Source organism: Oculina patagonica, chromosome 9 (genome assembly GCF_052425735.1).
Source record: "Oculina patagonica isolate OP01 chromosome 9, crgOcupat, whole genome shotgun sequence".
NCBI classification, from domain to species: domain Eukaryota; kingdom Metazoa; phylum Cnidaria; class Anthozoa; order Scleractinia; family Oculinidae; genus Oculina; species Oculina patagonica.
Genome location: NC_135766.1, coordinates 6721971 through 6741034, shown reverse-complemented (window position 1 = coordinate 6741034; position 19064 = coordinate 6721971). Strand labels below are relative to the sequence as shown.

Genomic DNA, 19064 nt, shown 5'->3' with positions numbered 1-19064 from the left:
CGTACTCAAAATGTCTATCTCCTTCCACTGTTCGAAGTTCAACAAGTCCATTGACGAATCCCACAAGATGGCAACCTGTCGCTCGAATTAACAGCAAATTCCAGCAGTTTCCACAGAGGAGCTCTTCCCTGAAGTAAGGTCGATTCTAAACTCAAGTTCATAACAAAAACAGCCAAAAAACACATTTTTCCAGCCCTGGTTGTAAAGAGCAAACACAGAAACACTCCATCCTGCAACTGAAAATAAAATTTTTCTCTTCCCGAGGGTGGCGTGTACCATGTCCCACGTGACCTAAGGCAGCCAATCGAAACGCTCAGTTCACGACACCTTGCGGGAAAAGGCGGGAATATTCTTCGCTATCTGGGTGGTCTTCGGGAAGGTAAATAAGCTCTAAAAATATAAATCTCTTTCATATCCTCTTCGGAGCCACAATTAAAATAGCATCTAGATGTTTTTTCAAGGCAAAAAGCGCAATTACAGCGGATTCCCGAGTGCATTTGCAATTGGAATTTGCAATTGGAAGGCCGACAGAAATTTGCCATTGGCTTTTGTCATTGGATTACTCAAAGGTATTAATTAAGGTTCCTCAAAGGTAAGAAAAGAAAGAAAGAGTTAAAAAAACTTGAAAAACAGACCGCGGATCAATAAAAATTCTTATCTTTTAATTTATCTTCACTTATTATCACGCGCCTCTTTGTCGCGCCAGTTCGTCAGACTGATAAAACTTTCCTCCTGGGAATTACCTCCGCGGCTCACCGTCACGTATTATATTTTTTTCGACATTTTAAAAATCAAACTGGTTTAATTACTACTTTCATTAGTACTTTAAGTTTATTTCATCAATACACGCCATGACTTGCATTCCGACCACAGCATAATACTATTTTAGAATTTGAGAGAATTTCAAAGCATCGACTTTTCCCGGTGAGAACTGAGAAGTGAGTTGAATCTCGCCGGGAACGCTACCGAGATTTATTCACGCTGTGAAAAATTTGCCGTGTTTTTTTTTTTTTTTTTTTTTTGCCGGGATCTTGGCGAGAATATAATTCCCGGTAAGATTCTTGCCGGGATCCGTGGCGGGAAATTCTACCCAGGCGGGATCCTGGCGGGAAGTCTGTTTTCTTGGCGGGATCCCGGTCTCGGCAAGATTCTTGGCGGGATCCCGACGTGCCGGGAATTTTTTCCCGGTCGGGATCCCGGCGGGATATCGTCATCTTGGCGGGATCTCGGCGGGATCTTGACGGGATCCCGGTTCGTGGCGGGATCCCCGCCGGGATCCCGCCGGGATCCCGGTGTCTTTTTTACACGGGTAAAACTTTATCGCCGGCTGTTTCAGTGTTTACTCACAATTGAAGGTGTGAGCGCAAGAAACGCACTTTGTGTTTTGGCCAAATTGAAAATTGTCACAAACAACTCCAAATTTCGCACGCAAGTTTGTTTACGTGTGCTCAACACTGCCCTGTATTTTTTATTTTGCTGGTCTTTCCTTCGTTTTCGAAAAATAACACATGCAAAAAGACAAGGTTTTTGCTTGCGCGGCGTCTTTTGACTTTTCTTTTACAAACGATAAACAAAGGAAACCTTTTGTTTCTCAAGACGATGAAGTCAGCTAAATTTTTAGGGTTACAGTCCTAGCCCTAACACAAAAGGCAACCCCAAGGCCGTAGGGTCGGGGTTAGAGTTTCAGATTAGGGTTACAGACTTAGCCCTAACGCAAAAGCCTAGCCCTAACGCAAAAAAAAAGGTTAAACACTAACCCCAAGGGATTAGGAAGTTAAGCCGTTTCAAGTTAAGTTTAGAATCAGAGTCAGCCTCAACCTTTTATAGATCGCGCTTTTAATGCAGTAAGCTTTCACACCAGTTTGCTTGCAGCTAGCTTTTTCTGCAGTCTGCTTGCGGTTAGCTAGTTTTTGTTGTTTCGGGCAAGACTATTTTACTCTGTTAATTTGCCCCTGGGGGGGGCGGTCGGTATAAAACGCAGACCATGCAGACTGCAGACCGTGCAGACGGTGCAGACCGTGCAGACCTTGCAGACTGAGTAATTTTTTTTTCTTCTTTTTTTACATTGTGTTTCACAAAACTTTTCACGAACGGTTTCCGAAGTTCGTTTGAAATTCGCGAAGTTCGCTACGAACTTTAGGGGGAATTTCATTAAGTAGTTGTCAATCAAATTACGAACTTCGAAACGAAATTGTGAATTTCACGTGCAGCGAAGTTGAAAGGTTGAGGAGTTCGCAAGTTGAGAAGAAGTTCGTCCAGTTTCGGTTTAATTTGGTGAAATGAATCCGTTCACGGTACAAGGAAAGGCAATTTCAAGTCCAGGAAGGCAGGAAATCATCTAAAGTTGGCTTCAAGGTCAAGGATTATTTTATTTAGCTTCCAGCTTGTTGAGTTTTCTTCTACTGTCAGAGAGCGCTTTACACTGTAAACATTGGAACACTGTAAGTTATAGGTAAAACGAACTGGTCGGATATAGCAGTTTATTTGTTAAGTTCAGGTTTCTAGTTCAATTTTATAACGTAAACAAATGCTTCGGTTGGTAGTTATGCTTTGGGAATACAGGGTTTTCTTGAGAAATCCCCCAACATTTTTTACACTGTCCTTAATAATAAAATATAAGTAATTCGTAAATAAATACATATTTCAATTGTTCCAAAGCAAGTGTTGTTTATTAGTAAAAAAAATTTTAACCAAAGCTTATTTTTTTTGCAAATATAAATTATTTCAGAGGAACAGAGTTTATCACGAACAGACAGATGGCGCGACTTGCGTGTTGTGTAAACACAGAAGTATAATAACAACACGGAATTGAAAAGTTCTGATTTTCCGCAGATTTTCCAAACTGAATGATGTGTATTCAAGAAGGAAAACGTTTTTTTCTCTTTAGAAGATTTTTACGGCACACACAAACAGTATTTTTATATGTAAACCGGTTCATCTGTTGAAATTTTTTCCTTTGAAACTGCACACGGCAGAACTTGTAATCTATTTTTAGTCGGGTGTCGGGTGACATTGGGAAAACTCAGTTGTAACATTCACAAACCATTTTCAGGGCAGCCTTGCTTTTTAGTCCGTTGATGTCCTGCCTTACTAGACTTGGGATTGCTTTTTGCTGTACTGGGAACGGATTCATTTCACCAAATTAAACAAACTGGACGAACTTCTTCTCAACTTGCGAACTCCTCAACCTTTCAACTTTGCTGCACGTGAAATTCACAATTTCGTTTCGAAGTTCGTAATTTGATTGACAACTACTTAATGAAATTCCCCCTAAAGTTCGTAGCGAACTTCGCGAATTTCAAACGAACTTCGGAAACCGTTCGTGAAAAGTTTTGTGAAACACAATGTAAAAAAAGAAGAAAAAAAAATTACTCAGTCTGCACGGTCTGCACGGTCTGCACGGTCTGCAGTCTGCATGGTCTGCGTTTTATACCGACCACTGGGGGGGGGGGGTACTCCAATAAATTTCGGATAGGGGTGTGCCGCCAAGGTTCTTAAACCCTGACTCTATTTAAGGATAAAGAAAGTTAAAATTGATGCCCTTTTTAAGGCCCAAAACGAAAAATGACACCCTATTCAAGGGTAGAAGAAACGTTCCGTGACGTGAACACATTGCCAAAAGGAGCAAAAATGATACCCTATTTAAGGACCGAGAACCTCAAAAACCATACCCTATCGGGCGGCACATACAGTAAAAACCCGCGTATAAGAACCTAACATTTAAGAACCTGTTAGGCTAAAATTTCATTTTTAAGCACCCTTCACATAAGAACCATTTTAGGCTAAAATTCTAAAACAGGTTCTTATTTTCAAAAAAGAAAAAATAATCTTCTCAAAAATATAGAATTAAAAAATCTTCTCAAAAATATATTTATAACACAGTCTGTACACATTATAGTTACAGCATAGTTACAAGATTTATTGGCAATTATAGTGAAGGTTACAGTATAGTTTTGATTTTAACGGAATCAGATTAAAATAGTATTTTGCTTATCGAAGCCTTCAAGAATACTGTTATTATATTGGACATTAAAGAGGAGATCATTTACAAATTCTACTTTATTTCTTGAACAAAAATTAAGAACCTAATTAAGAACCCAGTAAGCCTAATTTTACACTAAATACCATTTATATAAGAACCTGTTTAGGCTAACTTGAAAAAACCTAGGTTCTTATACGCGGGTTTTTACTGTAGGCCACATATGGGAGTACCCCCCCCCCCCCCCCGGGAATTTGCCGAGGTGAAAGTGAAATAAAGACTGATTGTTGATTGAATACGTTTGCTCGTGTTGTCACATTATACTAGTTTTGCTTTCAGTTGAGTGCCGCCGGCTTGCTCTCACTTCTATCTCCACTCCTTACATCATCACACATCTACAAAATCCCGCGAAAAACAAGATAAACTTATGAGGTTTTCGTTCGCACGAATCGATGGATTGATTGATGAATATTTAATGAGGCACAGAAAAATTTTTGGCGAGGGGAGGTCCCCTGCCAAACCTATAAAGAATTTTTTAAAGTCTAAAACCAGGTCACTTCTCGGCAACTTTGTCGCGGCAGAACCCAAGCGGACCCTGTAAAACTCGCGTAGACAAAGTTCCCGGCAAGAAACCTCTTGTTTTAGGCCTTCTATGCGGCCAGGCTCAAAACTACCTTGTTTGCAACGTTTTTTCCGAAGCGCTAAACAGCGCTGTTGTACAAAACAAAGGCAGAAACATCACTCAGTTCTTCGAGCGATGCTGTAAACTTACGGGTATTCAGACTTAATGATGTCCTTCAACCACCTGGCAGCCGCACTTACGCTAAAACTAACCAAAGGCTTCAAATGATTTTCAGGAACAAACGGCCATTTTTTTTCTCTTTCCTCTCACGTGACACCTATCAGGTGACATCGCGTCACAATGTGTTATCCAGTCCTTTTCTTAAAGCGAATCCTCAAAATGGTGGCTAGGAACTAAAAGCATGGCTCTGAAACGTTTTCTAACCTCCCCGGACAGTTAAATAACGCTAGAAGGAAAGATTCACACGCGATGTGTCGAAAAACTCATGCTGCTGGCTGACTGTGGAGTACATAAGCTTTCCAAAACGCCTTTGTTCTTTGCATACGTAATTTCTAAAAAACGAAGCTAGATTCAGCGAATTTTAATACAGATCAATGTTAAGCACACGTAAACGAACTTGCGTGCGAAATTTGGAGTTGTTTGCGACAATTTTCAATTTGGCCAAAACACAAAGTGCGTTTCTTGCGCTCACGCCTTCAATTGTAACAATGCAGCAAACAGAACACATTCCAAACAGGAAAATCGGTGATGTTTTCATTACTAACTAGCAAGTGGAACTGTTCTATAAACTTCATCCATCTTTCGACGTGCTAAAGAGCAAGACGGATCGAAATCCGCCAATCACAGCCCACTAGCGTGACCTTCTGAACTTGTGGGTCATTTGCATGTAACCAACAATGGTGGTCGGGACTTTTCTAGGAAAAATCGAAGCTTCTCCGCTGTACAAGTGAGCGAGCAATTTTAAACTGTTTTAAAAGCAAAGTTGAGGTGCTCAAGAGAGCCGATCAGCGGCTAAGTTTGAAAATTTCAAATACGCCATGCACTCCTCATCATCCAAGACCAACAACCCCACAAGCTTGTGAAGGAATTTTTTCGAAAAGAAATAAATTTAGATAAAAATAAATAAATAAAGTATGTTAGTGTTGAAAACATCACCGATTTTCCTGTTCGCAATTTGTCTGAAAAAACACCAAAACAGCCGGCGATACACCGAATGCAAATATGGCGGATCACTCGGTTGGTGCCTGGGACGAGCTGCATAAAAGCGAGGCTACTCAGGCTTCGGTGTTTTGTTTTGACAATGCTTTCGTACAGAAGTATTGCTTATTCGTCGATCTGGTGTGTTTCTTTTCGCTACTCCCATGAGTTGCTGTGTTTCTGAATGCCACAAACAGTGAGAGAATTGTTCACTGTTTGCCTCTTAGGGAAAAATTGGATCAATGCAATTCGCTGAGACAAAAGAAAGGAGCACAAAGGAGTTCACAATCGCCGCGGGAACTGTTAATTTGTTCGCTATGTTTCAGGTTAGATGATCTTAGAAAAATGTGTAAGCGATCACATTAAGCTCCAAGTCGTTCTAATTTGGCTCAATGTTTTCACTAGCTTTAACTATCGGGGCAGTTGAATTTCATTCATTTGGTTAGTATTTGATCGGGCGATTCCGTGCGAGTGGATCGTACGCGAACAAAGCCGGACATGAACATCTTCTTTTGAGACAGAGGATGTCTTGGAAGAGGAGCTTTCCTTTACCTTGGGAAAGGTCCTGGCCATGTAACTCGTGCTGGAACACCACCAGACACCACATAAGCTCATCATTTAAACGAAATTTTCTAAGATCTTCGAACCTGAAATGTAGCGAACAAACCTCAATACCGGTAGTTCCCGCGGCGATCGCGAACTCCTTTGTTTCGTCTCAACAAATTGCATTGATCCACTTTTTCCCTTAGAGGCAAACAGTGAACACTTCTATCACTTCTCGTGGCATTCAGAAACACAGCAACTCGTAGCAGCAGCGAAAAGAAACACACCAGATCGATGAATAAACAAGACTTCTGTACGAAAGCATTGTCAAAACACAACACCGAAGCCTGACTAGCCTCGCTTTCATGCAGTTCGTCCCAGGCAACAACCGAGTGGTCCGCCATATTTGCATTCGGTGTATAAAGTTTTATTTTCTCCTAGAATCAAATTTCCCCACACAGTTTGTCCAACTGAACAAATGGCCGTCGCATCAAGTGCTGCTTTCACAGAGATTGAAATCGATTCTTGCAAACTTGCATGACAAATGACATTCATTTGTACAGCATGTGGAACTACTCAAATTTTTAAATCGAAACGTCAATGCTAGCTAACGCTCTATTCAACATATAAAGTATATAGCTTCACGAGTGAACAAAATAAAATTTTACTGTTTTTCACTCGACTGACATTTTATTGTGTAAAGTGAAGAAATGTTGTCATCCTCGCTATATCTGGTACGTTGTGCAGTTTAGAAAGTCTTCCTTTGCTGGGCTTACGTGCATTTATTTTCCAAATGAAACTACCAAAACTCCGATTGATGCTGTAGAGGAAATTGTTTAAAATTGTCCCGAGCAAACTCTGCAGCGCACTTTTATGTCTGGAGACATATGGCATGGCCGTTGCTTTCCCTGTTTTTACACAGTTTCGAACTTCTTTCTCACTATCATCGCTGATATTTACTTTCCCAATTTGTGCTGTCACAACTACTAAGCTCAAAAGGGGTGCAATCAAAGTTAATTGAAAATCCAGCGCCAAAAAAAAAAAAAAAACTTGCCAAGAAACCGGGCAATGGGAAACGGAACATTTTATTGGGATGGCCTATTCTATGAGCACACGTTAGAAATGAGTTGATAAAATTACAGCAAATGCGGTTACCTTCACCCTGGTTTGCTTGTGATAAGCTTTTTTAGGGCAATACTGGCTTATACTTTACCGTAACCAACAAATAAAAGCTAACCGCAAGCAAACTAGGGTGGAGTCCAATGTAAATTTCCGCCATTATGCCAAATAGGATCACCCCAATCAGATGGGAACCAAGAATTCCTGGTTCTGGTTTTTTGAATCGCACAGAGCCTGACTGCGTTTCCTGACCCCTGGTCATGGGGACGCAGATCTGTAAACGGAGATTAGAAATTGTCCTTACCCATGTCCTTGTAGTGGTGGTTTTGAGCCTGAAAAAGTATCTTCAGTCTTTCCAAGGGAGCTGTAGATGTCTTGGCACAGCATGTTGAAATGCCTGTAAAAACAACAGTCCAAGCATTTTGGGCTGCGTCCATGCAACCTTATATTGAACCTACGATTACAGTCTCTCCACTTCTTCACCTAGCCGTCGAGCTGAAAATTTATATGGAATCAAAATGTGAAACCATTCAGAGTTTCTGAATGTTTAAGATGAGATATTCGGTGAGTTTAAACGTCGCAAGACCCAAAGTGCATACTAGAGTTTACCAGTTTATAAAATTTCAGTTTGGGATCAATTAAGATAAATAAGCTTACTTAAAAAACTGTAAAAAGTGATAAGCTGAAAAGTTCACAACTAAAACAAACCTCCAGCTACAAATGTTAGAAGTACATGGTCAGCTTTTGCCTCCATTTTTGACGAAAATTACACAAAACGTGACTCGGGACCAAACTTGAAGCTTTCGTCGATAATTTTTCACTGTCTTCACGAAAGTAAAGACAACAGAAATCAGTTCACATCTTGGCACAACTGAACTGAACAGCTTCAGTTATTCAAGCAGAAGAAAACTGCGAAGAATTTATCTGAATGCTTTTCTGTCCGAGCCGAATCGCCGTTTTCTTGAAACTGCTTCTCCAATAAACAACAACACAATACTGTTTTCCCGTTGCGCTGAACATGCGGCTCAGCACGGCAAAACATCACGCACGAACCAACATTGTGGTGGACACGTGAAAGGTCAGGGGGGATGTGTTCCAAAATATCACGTCCCATAAAATATTGTCACGTTCATCCAATACCACAGTTTACCATATCCTAAAATCCTGACTTACTAGCAACTAAAATAAATAGTGTTCAGAGAAGTAGAAAGGTTGAGAAACAAACGGATAATATTTAAAAATATGTCGAGTTTCTAAGGTAAAATTGTCCCTTCGTCTGCCACTTGTACGCATTAACGTCCCTCCCCCCGGACTTGCGGACTTTCATGCGATCACATGTGGACGACGAACATGTTTACTTATAATTACGAAAACCATCGGAAACTGATGTATCGATAACAAACAACATTTCTTTTATCTCCTCTGTTTTAAAATCAAAAATTTTCAGCAAAAGATTACAAAATGCTACGAACAAAGGTCCTTGTTTTCATCTTTACAAGACCCCATACAAAGTGTTTCGGGCACGGCATACATGAAGTTGCTGGCACGTTCTCAATTGCAATTCAGTGCGAGTTTCATGTTTTCAACAAAAAACAGAATTCAGCAAATGAACGAAGCTCCTTTAGGGTTTTAATTCAAACCAGCGCCATACCAGTATCTTTATTATCAGAGTAACACCCCCACCCCACCCCTGGGCATACAATAAATCGAATTCCTATCCCGCGTCAAGTTTCCAAGGTACCGTATTTTGGACCTTGAGAGTGGGCGCTTTTTCGAGGCTGGGCGCTCATTAAAGTTTCACCATTTTCAGTAAGTAGTAAGTTTATTTTGCAAAAAGAAAAAAGAAATAACAAAACGTGAAGATGTATCAAAGCAGAATTTTGACTGTCCGATTTAAAATTGGTAGTCTCTTATAGTAGTAGAGGGAAAATTGGGAGGGGGGTGCGCTTATTCGAGGCTGGGCGAATGCTGAAAATATTCTTATGAACATTCTTAGAAAATACCGTTTGACATTTCCGTTTTAGCAAGTATTGGGTAATCAATTACAAGTGTTTAGTGTCCAGAACTGTATCGTGTTATATTGTGCACATGTACCATTGCTTTTGGTTGCAGCCTGGCCGTTTTGGCTTTAAACAAAGCATTCCTCACAGAGATAAAGTGACGGAAATGAAAATACCTGATTTTGATCAACTAAAAACTATACTCAGTTCTTTTCAAAAGTGAGCATTTCTACAAAAAAGATCCGGAACAAGAATGCGTACGTTGTGTGCTTCCCTGCATTCAAAAGTTTCAAAATATAATGTATTGAAATGAATGAAATGATCCTCGCAGTGTGTAAGCAATTTCAGCAATTGCATTTTTAGCTTGAAAAAAATTTCAAGGCTACAACGGGATTTGAACCTCCGCAATTCCGGTGCGTTGCTCTACCAACTGAGCCTTGATACGTTTATAAGGTACCGTATTATATATTAAGTGGTTTTCGAAACAGTTAGGCCCTGTAAATCAGTGAGAAAGTTAGAAGGGTTTCAAAGGCTGATAACTGCAAGCAGAAAACATTGCAGTGTTCATTTTATCTCCACACTCTTTCGGTCAAGGCGAGCACATATTGAGACTGGGGCGTGTCTTTGCTCACGTCACTTATTGTCTCCGTCCTGTTGAAGGATTCTGCACAAGCTGTAACAAGAACCATCATCTCTGTACGTCTGTAGCACAAACAATGAATAGAAATAAAAATTGGTATATTGTTAACGAAACGTCGAAACTAGCCTTTGTACAGCCCAGGGAGTACTCTCCTAAATTACCTTTACAGCAATGTGCAGGGTCGTGATTTTGGGATACCTGATCTGAAACGGGGTGTCCATTTTAGAGACGCTTCTAGAACAGGGTAGACTACGAGCAGTCTCTATTTTTTCGCAGAGTCCGTCGAGCTTGAAGCGAAAAAATAAATGACCGCACTCGACGGACTCTGCGAAAAAAATTTCTTCAAGCTCGACGGACTCCGCGAAAAAATAGGGACTGCTCGTAGTCTAAGAACAGGGTAAATTTCAAAAGAACGAAAGTTTCGAGTTGTCAACTTGTCAGCAGCCATCGTTTGTTTGAAATTGTATCAAAAACGTAGCTGATTGTTTTGCGTTGACGCAGAACTGACGTACTTGAATGTATACGACAGACAAAGATAGAACAGGGTACATATTAAAAATTGACCATTTTTTAGAACAGGGTATTATTTGAATGCAAATTCTTTCTAAGATGGGTTCCTAAAGGCCCGGGCGGCACATACCCACCAAAAACATACCCGAGTATCCCCCAGGGACCCCGCGTTTTCCACGGAACTCGGGAACCCAGCCCCGTGTTTTACACGAATCCACAATTATTTCCGGAGGTAGCGTGATTTGTCAGTTCGTTACTAACCGGTTGTTTTTTTTTTTTTTGTGGATAAGTACGTATGCACAGCGTAACCACTAGGCAGATGAAACTGTTTTAAAAGCTGTAGCAACATGTCATTACTAAAATTAAAATTACTACTCTGTTCTGTTTTGAACTCAGTCTCAAAGGATAGTGCAGAATGCAATGACGATTGCGTGACGAGACAAAAGGTAACTCTGTCGTGCGTATAAACCTTTATCGGGAAGCCTACATTAAGTCGAGTAGAAATCTTTCTAACTCGAAAGGAAACAACTATTTCGATTAAAGACAAACGTCAAAGTTTAATATTTTTAACCAAGCCAGAGTATATGAGTCGCAAAGCACCCAGCCGTCGCGACTGACAAATACAGCATTTCCTCCGCGAAAATAAAAAAAAAAATGCTTGAACTGAAATACGTTTGAATTCTTCACTAACTTCATGCAAAAAAGTCGATATCTCGAAGAGATCTTTGATTAGAGTTTTATTGCACTGTTTTATGGATTTTAAGTACTTTTCAGTAATTTTGCATGATTTTCTGACGTTTTGGAAAAATTTTAAAATCCAAGATGGCGGCTGTTTTGATATCATGATGTAATTGTGACGTCATCATCTAATGTGACAAATATCAAAAGAAAGATCCAAAAAAGCCCAATCTGAATAGGGTTAATGCTGCTAAAAAATTTGGGACCCTCCCCCAAATGAAGTTGTCCTTCTTCCCCTGTTAAATAATAACCAGTCCCTTACCTCAACCTTTATTAGCTCAGGTATCAACAAAACCTGCTAAAGGTTTAAACACATGCTGCAACCTTGAGATGGATACCACAACAGAACATTATACTGCATTACGCAGCAGAACATAATTTGTACTAAATTATTACACAGCAGAGCATTGTACTAAATATTTATAACACAGCAAAACATTGTACTAAATTTAATTACACAACAGAACACTGTACTAAATTATTACACAGCAGAAGATTGTACTAAATTATTACATAGTAGAACATTGTACTAAATTATTACACAGCAGAACAACGTGAGAGAACCAATAAGCAAAATCAGCCAATCAGAATTTATAATTTTCATCCAATATTCTTCAAGTTTATTTGGGCCCAGTAAAGTTTCTACAAGTTTTTCAGTTTGCACTTTTTACATGAGCAACCTCATCCCCCGCCATGACATTAATAAATTGATTGATTGATTGATTGAGTTTACATAGAGATATAACATAAAAAAGAGAATGCCAGTCCTCTGTCTTTTCTGTTTGGACCTTAAAATTGAGCTTGCTGCATTAAGACCTTATGCAAATTGGTTGTAATTCATTTCTTTTGTTTGATCAAGTTTCTGAACATGCTGATGGTGACACTTAAAAAAACATCTGGAATAATATGTTAAACTGAGAAGTTTCAGCATTTTTGGTTGAAAGAGTGCAGATTTGTGACTCATTCAATTTTAAGAGATTTGTATGGAAAAAGCGACCCTGGCCTGCCTAGCCTCGTTTTCATGTTCTTGGCCGTATAAATGTCTCTGTAACTTCCCATTAGATTAAACTATAGCCTTGAAGCTTCATTCATTGATTTACTTTGACTTGATCTTTAAGTTAAAGTGGTTTAATTTTGTTGACAAATGATTCTTCTGGGAACCAAAATTTAACGGCAGCCATGTTTGCATTGGGTCTATACTGTCCATAAAGACAAGCTAGGAATTGTTTTCAATGTTTTGAAGGAAGAAAGAATGTTCACTGCTAATTAACTCTCCCGAAGAGATCTGATGTAGCCACTGGTAATAAAACTCACTTCAGGCTGAAGCCTATTTTCTTGTTGAATGTAGATGTGGAACATCGCTTTTACACATCTTCCTTTAGTTCTTTTGCTTTTTTATCTTGCGCTTCTCTACCTTCTCAACAAACTGAATGACATCATTAGCAAATAACTCTGGTTCTTCAAATGCAGCAAAGTGCCCACCACGAGGCATTTCTGTATACTGAACAACATCAAGGAATCTCTTGTGAACCCAAGGTTCTGGGATGGGAAAAAGTTCATGTGGAAAGTCAGCCAGTCCGACAGGAACTGTGATAGGAATCCTATTAATATAAAAGAAGACATCAGTAGGTCTAAACAAATTTGTTGACCCAACAGGTACTTTTAACTATGATGAAAATGTTAAGGATTGACTTGAAAATTTCACTGGATGCACTGAAATATCTTTGAATTATTAGTAAGAAAAGTTTTTGAATTAAGCATTTTTTATTCCTGGATGCATTGTGCAAAGGGATTAAGCTTCTCAAGTTCAAGGCTATGACTCAACATTTAGCCCTCCCCCTTCCCTGGGGCCCATCTGACCTCTTAAAGCAACCTTTTCCATAAGCAGCCACATTGGCTTGACATTTTGGGTGGTCAGTTACAGGAGGTTTGGCTATATCATCATAAATTCATATTTGAGGTCATGTGAATTACAAAAAGGGCTTAAAATTTGTTCATGTCTTACAAATAGAGGCAATTGCAGTTGTTGAAATTAAAACTAAGGTTATTTCACTAGTCAGAGAAGAATTAAATATTCACCTTGATGCAGAACGATGTTCATGGTTGTGCATAGTTTCATAATAAAGCCTCATTGAAGAAGCAATTGAATGCGTTACCCAGTAGATCATCACATTGGTTAACAGTTCATCCTTTGTAAAGCAGGATTCCAAACATATTGCAGTATCACTGGTCAAACTGCAGCCACTCCACATTGCAAACTTTTCCACTATGTATGCAGCCAGACCAGCAGGGGAATCATTGGTTGCCAAGGCAACAGAGTGAGGCCGAGTAGCTGAAAACAAATTAGGTTAACATCATATATCTGCATTATTAGTTAAATTATGTGACGCATGTCACATAACAACCTCGTAAATGGCCCAGCTCACCACGAGTCTCTCGTAGCTCAGTTGGTTAGAGCGCCCAACCAGTATCTGGAAGCCTATGGGTTCGATTCCCGTCGGGAACTCAGTAATTTTTTTGGTCCCATGCTTGTGTGCAGGAATTTATCCAGCCAGGCAAGATCATTTGATGAAGGAAATTCATCTCATGCACACTTTGTGACTCATGCGAACACCACTTGTGTGTTTCTCGAGTGCAGACTGCTATATATTCTAAAGATTTTTTCACTGTGTGGCGCTGTGCCTTTCTAGCCAAAGAACTGAAAGATGTGGTCAAACATTAACTGCACAGTTATAAACTACTTGAAGTTTCTTGTTGTTATTATTATGTACCTTGTATGTGAAAATAGCCTCCCTCACGAAGCATTTTAATCAGCACATTTGTTACTGGGAAAATCTTCTTTTGCTCCTTTTCTGAGAAAAAGAGTTTTGCCTGAATATATGACAGTGGTTCATTGAAGAACGTTGTGGTGACCATGTTAAGATGAAGTCCTCGGACATGACTGCAAAAAGACATCAAAGACGAAACAAGCAACTGTGACAGAAGCCTAGCAAAGACCCCAAAAGAAACAGCTTTCTGCTAAATTATGCTAGCAGTGAATCATGCAACCATTTATATTTGTATGACTTGTGTGACATGCTTCCCCAATGCTGCTGATAGCCATCAGCATGGGTTTTGAGCAAAATAGCAGTAAATGAGTTAGGCTATGCAATCTCAGTTTAAAACTTCAATTATATTTTTACAAATACCTTTTTGGCAGGAAAATTAAATGATTTATTTTATGCCATAATTTCAACTGGTTTGTTTACAAAAGTGGGCATGTTTAAGACAGCCAAAATGACAAAATGGCGAGGTGATAAAAAGTAAGAGGCAAAGTTATAATTTATAACTGTTCCACTGAAATCTACTTCTGTTGCTAGATTTTTTTACCTTACACTGCATGTAAGGACAAGAAATAATGAATAATTATTGGATGAAGTTTGTGTGATATCCAGAATAATGAAGGTCAACAAAGGTAAGTGTTATCAGGCGAAGCCGAATCTACTATGTATAACTGTTTTACATTGTTTTGTAAGTCTCATTCAATTTTTGTCAGCCTTCTTTTGATTTCTGAATCTTTTTGCTTCAGCAGTTTTTCAAGTTTTTGCTTGGTTGAAGAAGCTAATCACAAGCCATGAATTTACTTTGTTCTAAGATGCCTCCCACATTGCTCCTGGAATCATGTATTGCCTGTGCAACCTACAGATTATTGACTAAATAAATCTGCTAGCAGATTTTATTTAGTCAATAATCTGTAGAATTAACTTAAAAGGCTCTTAGCCAATAAGAAGGCAGATAGTCTTTACAATGTGTATAATAATAGTAATAGTAAGAGGTATGCAAATAAGCTTTTAATGAGTAATAAACATTTTGATGTTTTTAAGGGGGCAGAACCTGAACTACAGGGCTGTTACTAAAGGAAAAGACAAAAAAGGCTCATTACGACATCCCGGGGGGGGGGGGGTACTCAACATAATTTCAGGTAGGGAGGTGCGGGCCGGCCTTCTAAACCCTGACCCCGTTAAAGACACGAACCTCTGATTTTCCTACCCTGTTTAAGACAGAAGCCCAATTTTTGATACCCCTTCTAAGACATAAACAAGTACCTCACTGGCTTTGTTGTGATCGTGAATTAAGCCAAGTATAAATGCTGAAATCAACGTTAAGTCAGCAATACGGAACAATTTGTGAAAATTTGGCTTGTTACACCTCTGCAGGCATATAAAGGATATCCTGTTTGACATTGGTCCATGCAAAGATACCCCATTTAAGACAAAAAGGGGTGAAATATATACCCCGCTTAAGACAGAAAAGCCTGAAAACCCTACGCTATCGGGCCACACGTCCCCATTAAGCCCTAATAAGGGAGTGCCCCCCAACAAGATTTGCAGGAATCAAAAAGCACTGACTTCATGAGTAGAATTGGTCTGAGATAGGGTCTCCAATTTTGAGTCAAGTCTGAAATTGCATATTCTGGATCTTAATAAGGTACGACATACTACACACCCCACTATAGACATAGTTTTTGGGGAGTACCCACTGAGGTTAGGTCAACCTAAAATAGAAGTTGGACCCCATGTATCATGGTAACAATTGACTCCAATCATACATTACAAGACAGTGTGGGAGACACTCGGCTTATCACAGTATTCATTCTCTCTCACCTTGGAGCCATGAGTGCCATTGCACTTGTAATTGCGCTGCCCCAGTCACCACCCTGAATGTAATAAGACTCGTATCCAAGGCGCTCCATCAACGTGCAAAAAATGCGTCCAGCTGCAAATGGCTCAAAGCCTGGCTTATGAGGTGCTTCTGATAAACCATAGCCTGGAATCGATGGGCAGATGACCGAAAATGCATAATCATCTGTTGATGCGGCTATCAGCTTTGGGATTACCTTGTAGAATTCGTAAAACGACCCTGGCCACCCATGAACCAACATTATAGGAACCAACCGCTGCCCTTCCTTCAATTCAGGCTTATAATGCAGAAAGTGAACATCTAGTCCACTTATTTTGGTCTTGTAATGTTTGTAGGTGTTTAGCATTTTCTCGTGTCGTCGCCAGTCATATTTGCTCCTCCAGTATTCCACAAGGTTTTTCACGTAGTCCGGGTTGGTACCGTATTCCCAATCAATTCCTTCCAGGTTTTCAAAGAAGTTAGTCTTAGATAATCTTTCCTTGAGATCAGTCAGAACTTCATCTGACAAACTGATGGAGAATTCTTTTATAGCGGTGTCGTGTTCGTGATCAGTTTCTAGTCCTTTGCCCCACCATTGCTTGAGCTCCAGTAGCGGGGGCTCGCCCACCGGAAACAGGTATCGACTCACAAGAATGGGAATAACTGCCACTGAAACACTGACAATCACAATAAACACCGCACAAAACGTCTTGCAACCCATTTCAAAACGATCAGGTTAAAAAACCACTGCGACAAAAAGAGAAGTAAACTGTGCACAGTGCAAACTGTGCAAACACTCTGTGCTGGCGGGTGCAAGGAACTACAGCTCGACCCAGATCACTCTCGGTTTCCAGGGAACTGGGCGTGGTCCAATATTAATACCTTGGTTACTATTGTTAGCGGCTACTAATTTTAGCGATTTGGGCCAAAATCGCTTAATTTAGAACTCACTAAAAAATTTCTCCCGTCAAATTTAATACCCCCACCTGCCAGGGAATACAAAATTTAATTAACCACTGACCTCCAGTCCTCCACTGCAAGATTAAAGAGACCTTATACATTCATGAACTACAACCTTCTTTAAATACCAATGTCGGCAGTGAGAGGTTGTTACTTTATTAACCTAATGTAAATATTAAATTACTGCTGAAGATCAATTGTCTCAGTCTCGGTTCCAGACCTCTTTCATAACAATATATAAATAGTTGCCAAAATTTTAACGGTCATACTTTTGAAAATGTATGTAGCTTAGCATACGAAACGTCAAGTTTATAAAAATGCGATTTTTCATAATGTTTATCACCGCTGTTTGTGTTATATTTTTAATTAATTAAATATAGTGGCCCACTGCAACTACAGTCAACTCTCTCTAAGACGGACACCTTCGGGACCGGCCGCAACTGTCCGTCTTAAAGAGGTGTCCGCCTTGTAGAGGTCTGATTCTGTGACATTAAAGCTTTATCTATGCACAATGCAACAAACCTTTGTAAACTGCAAAAAAATAAATAAAGGACCGTATTTCGTTGTTAAAGGTCGAGAGCTTCTACCAACTGTAATACTGTAAGTAGAAAACGACCTCTTTAGTGCCCATACACGTAAGCAGAGAAATAATCCGTCAAAGAGTGATTGTTTTTGGTTAGTAAGCTTAGTATACACGTATCCTTATGACGCTGACTAACTTTACTTTAGGTCGATACGAAGTTTGGATGTATTCCCACTAATAAAACTTGATAAAAAATAATTCCCAAGTCTCCGTTGTCCGTCTTAAAGAGGTGTCCGTCTTATAGGGAGTTTGATTACAGTAAAATGAGTGAAAAACGGCAGGGACCAACACGAGGTGTCCGTCTTATGGAGGTGTCTGTTAAGAGAGAGTTGACTGTATATGACAACGTCAGAAGGTAGGGCAACAACTAAGAAGGGCTGGGAGAGAGCTGGGATCGCTGGCATCGTGGAGAATATGACTGATTTCTCTGACGATGACCCTCTTTCTAACACTTGCAATTCACTTTTTTCTTTCTGATAATGATAATGTCCGTTCAATTTTAAGTGACATTTATTTCCATCTTAGCCATATATATTTTTTTTTTTAATTTTCGGGATATCGCTAAATTCAGTAATAGTCGCTAAATCTTGCTAAGAAAAAATCTCTAAAATTAGTAAAATAGTAACCTTAGAGTAATTCAAATGGAATTTTAGGAAGTTTAGAGAAGGGGCTGAAGAAAGAAAAAAACACCACCATACAGTTGACTCCCTCACCAGAGCACTCCAGGTTGTCAGGGGGAATTACTTGTGTCCGTCTACCAATTTTTAACTTCAAATTCTAATTTTAAAATCACATTAAATCTCCAATTTTTCTTATTTCTCTTAACTTACCAATCCTTTGATAAAAACTATCTCCTCCCAAACATTCCTCAAAATCACCCAAAAATTACAAAACACCGCAAAAATACAAAATATTCGCATAAAACCCAAGTTAAGCGGTGGATAAACGGCTTTCCGGTAGAAAATATTTTTGCAGTTATTAGTTTTTGCAGGGCCGTAACCAGCAAGAGGCAAGACGAGGCACTTGCCTCGTCTTGATTTAAACCCAAATTAAATAAAACAATACGTTCAGGACGGAAAATAACTCCCAATTGTACCTGATTGATTTTTGTGAAGAAATACCTGCTAAATATAGTGTCTCAGAGCTTCTCAGATTTCAAAATTTTCTTTCCATACCCCGCTCTCTGCTCGTGCCTTTGACACTCGCAACTGCCTCGTCTCAGTCAAAAGTCGGGCTACGGCCCTGTTTTGTCTCTAATGATATGATCCCGCGTCGGTCCAACATATTTTGCATTTACTATAAATTTACCGATCCAGGATCGAAGAGGGAATATATCAGACGGCAAACTGATCCTGACGGCTTTGTCGTATTATGAATTTACTTAAAGCGTATACACGAAGTGCAACGAGTGACATCGACAACATATGTGCATAATGTTTAATCAAAAGTGACGTAGGGCTCTGAAAAATACCCGTGTTTCTTTGATTTCTAAAACAAAAACAAAGATCTCTTCGAGATACCGACGATGGAGTATGAGTGGAGTAAATAAAAAA

General features: G+C 39.5%; 2 protein-coding genes across 2 annotated transcripts in view; both read right to left on the bottom strand.

Annotated features, from left to right (window-relative positions):
• Nucleotides 1-8481, bottom strand: part of LOC144666777 (solute carrier family 25 member 16-like) — a 31158-nt gene extending 22677 nt beyond the window's left edge. The window contains exons 1-2 of the mRNA XM_078528166.1: nt 8130-8481; nt 7726-7818 (exon numbers count right to left, since the gene is read on the bottom strand). Coding sequence (XP_078384292.1) covers nt 7726-7818; nt 8130-8175 — 139 coding nt within the window. The 5' untranslated portion in view covers nt 8176-8481. The remainder of the gene's footprint in view (nt 1-7725; nt 7819-8129) is intronic.
• Nucleotides 8482-11745: 3264 nt separating this feature from the next.
• On the bottom strand, nt 11746-17306 carry LOC144664865 (epoxide hydrolase 1-like). Its single transcript, XM_078526067.1, has 4 exons — nt 15953-17306; nt 14081-14250; nt 13389-13641; nt 11746-12910 (listed from the first exon to the last, which is right to left on the bottom strand). The coding sequence occupies exons 1-4, from the start codon at nt 16687-16689 to the stop codon at nt 12688-12690; spliced, it is 1383 nt and encodes a 460-aa protein (XP_078382193.1). The 5' UTR covers nt 16690-17306; the 3' UTR covers nt 11746-12687.
• Between the last annotated feature and the right edge of the window lie 1758 nt (nt 17307-19064).

Coding starts and splice junctions, on each gene's coding strand:
- LOC144664865 (XM_078526067.1), bottom strand. CDS start 16,689: ATGGGTTGCAAGACGTTTTGTGCGGTGTTTATTGTGATTGTCAGTGTT. Junction 13,642..14,080: donor AGGCTATTTTCACATACAAG/GTACATAATAAT, acceptor ATTTGTTTTCAG/CTACTCGGCCTCACTCTGTT. Junction 12,911..13,388: donor GAACATCGTTCTGCATCAAG/GTGAATATTTAA, acceptor TTATATTAATAG/GATTCCTATCACAGTTCCTG.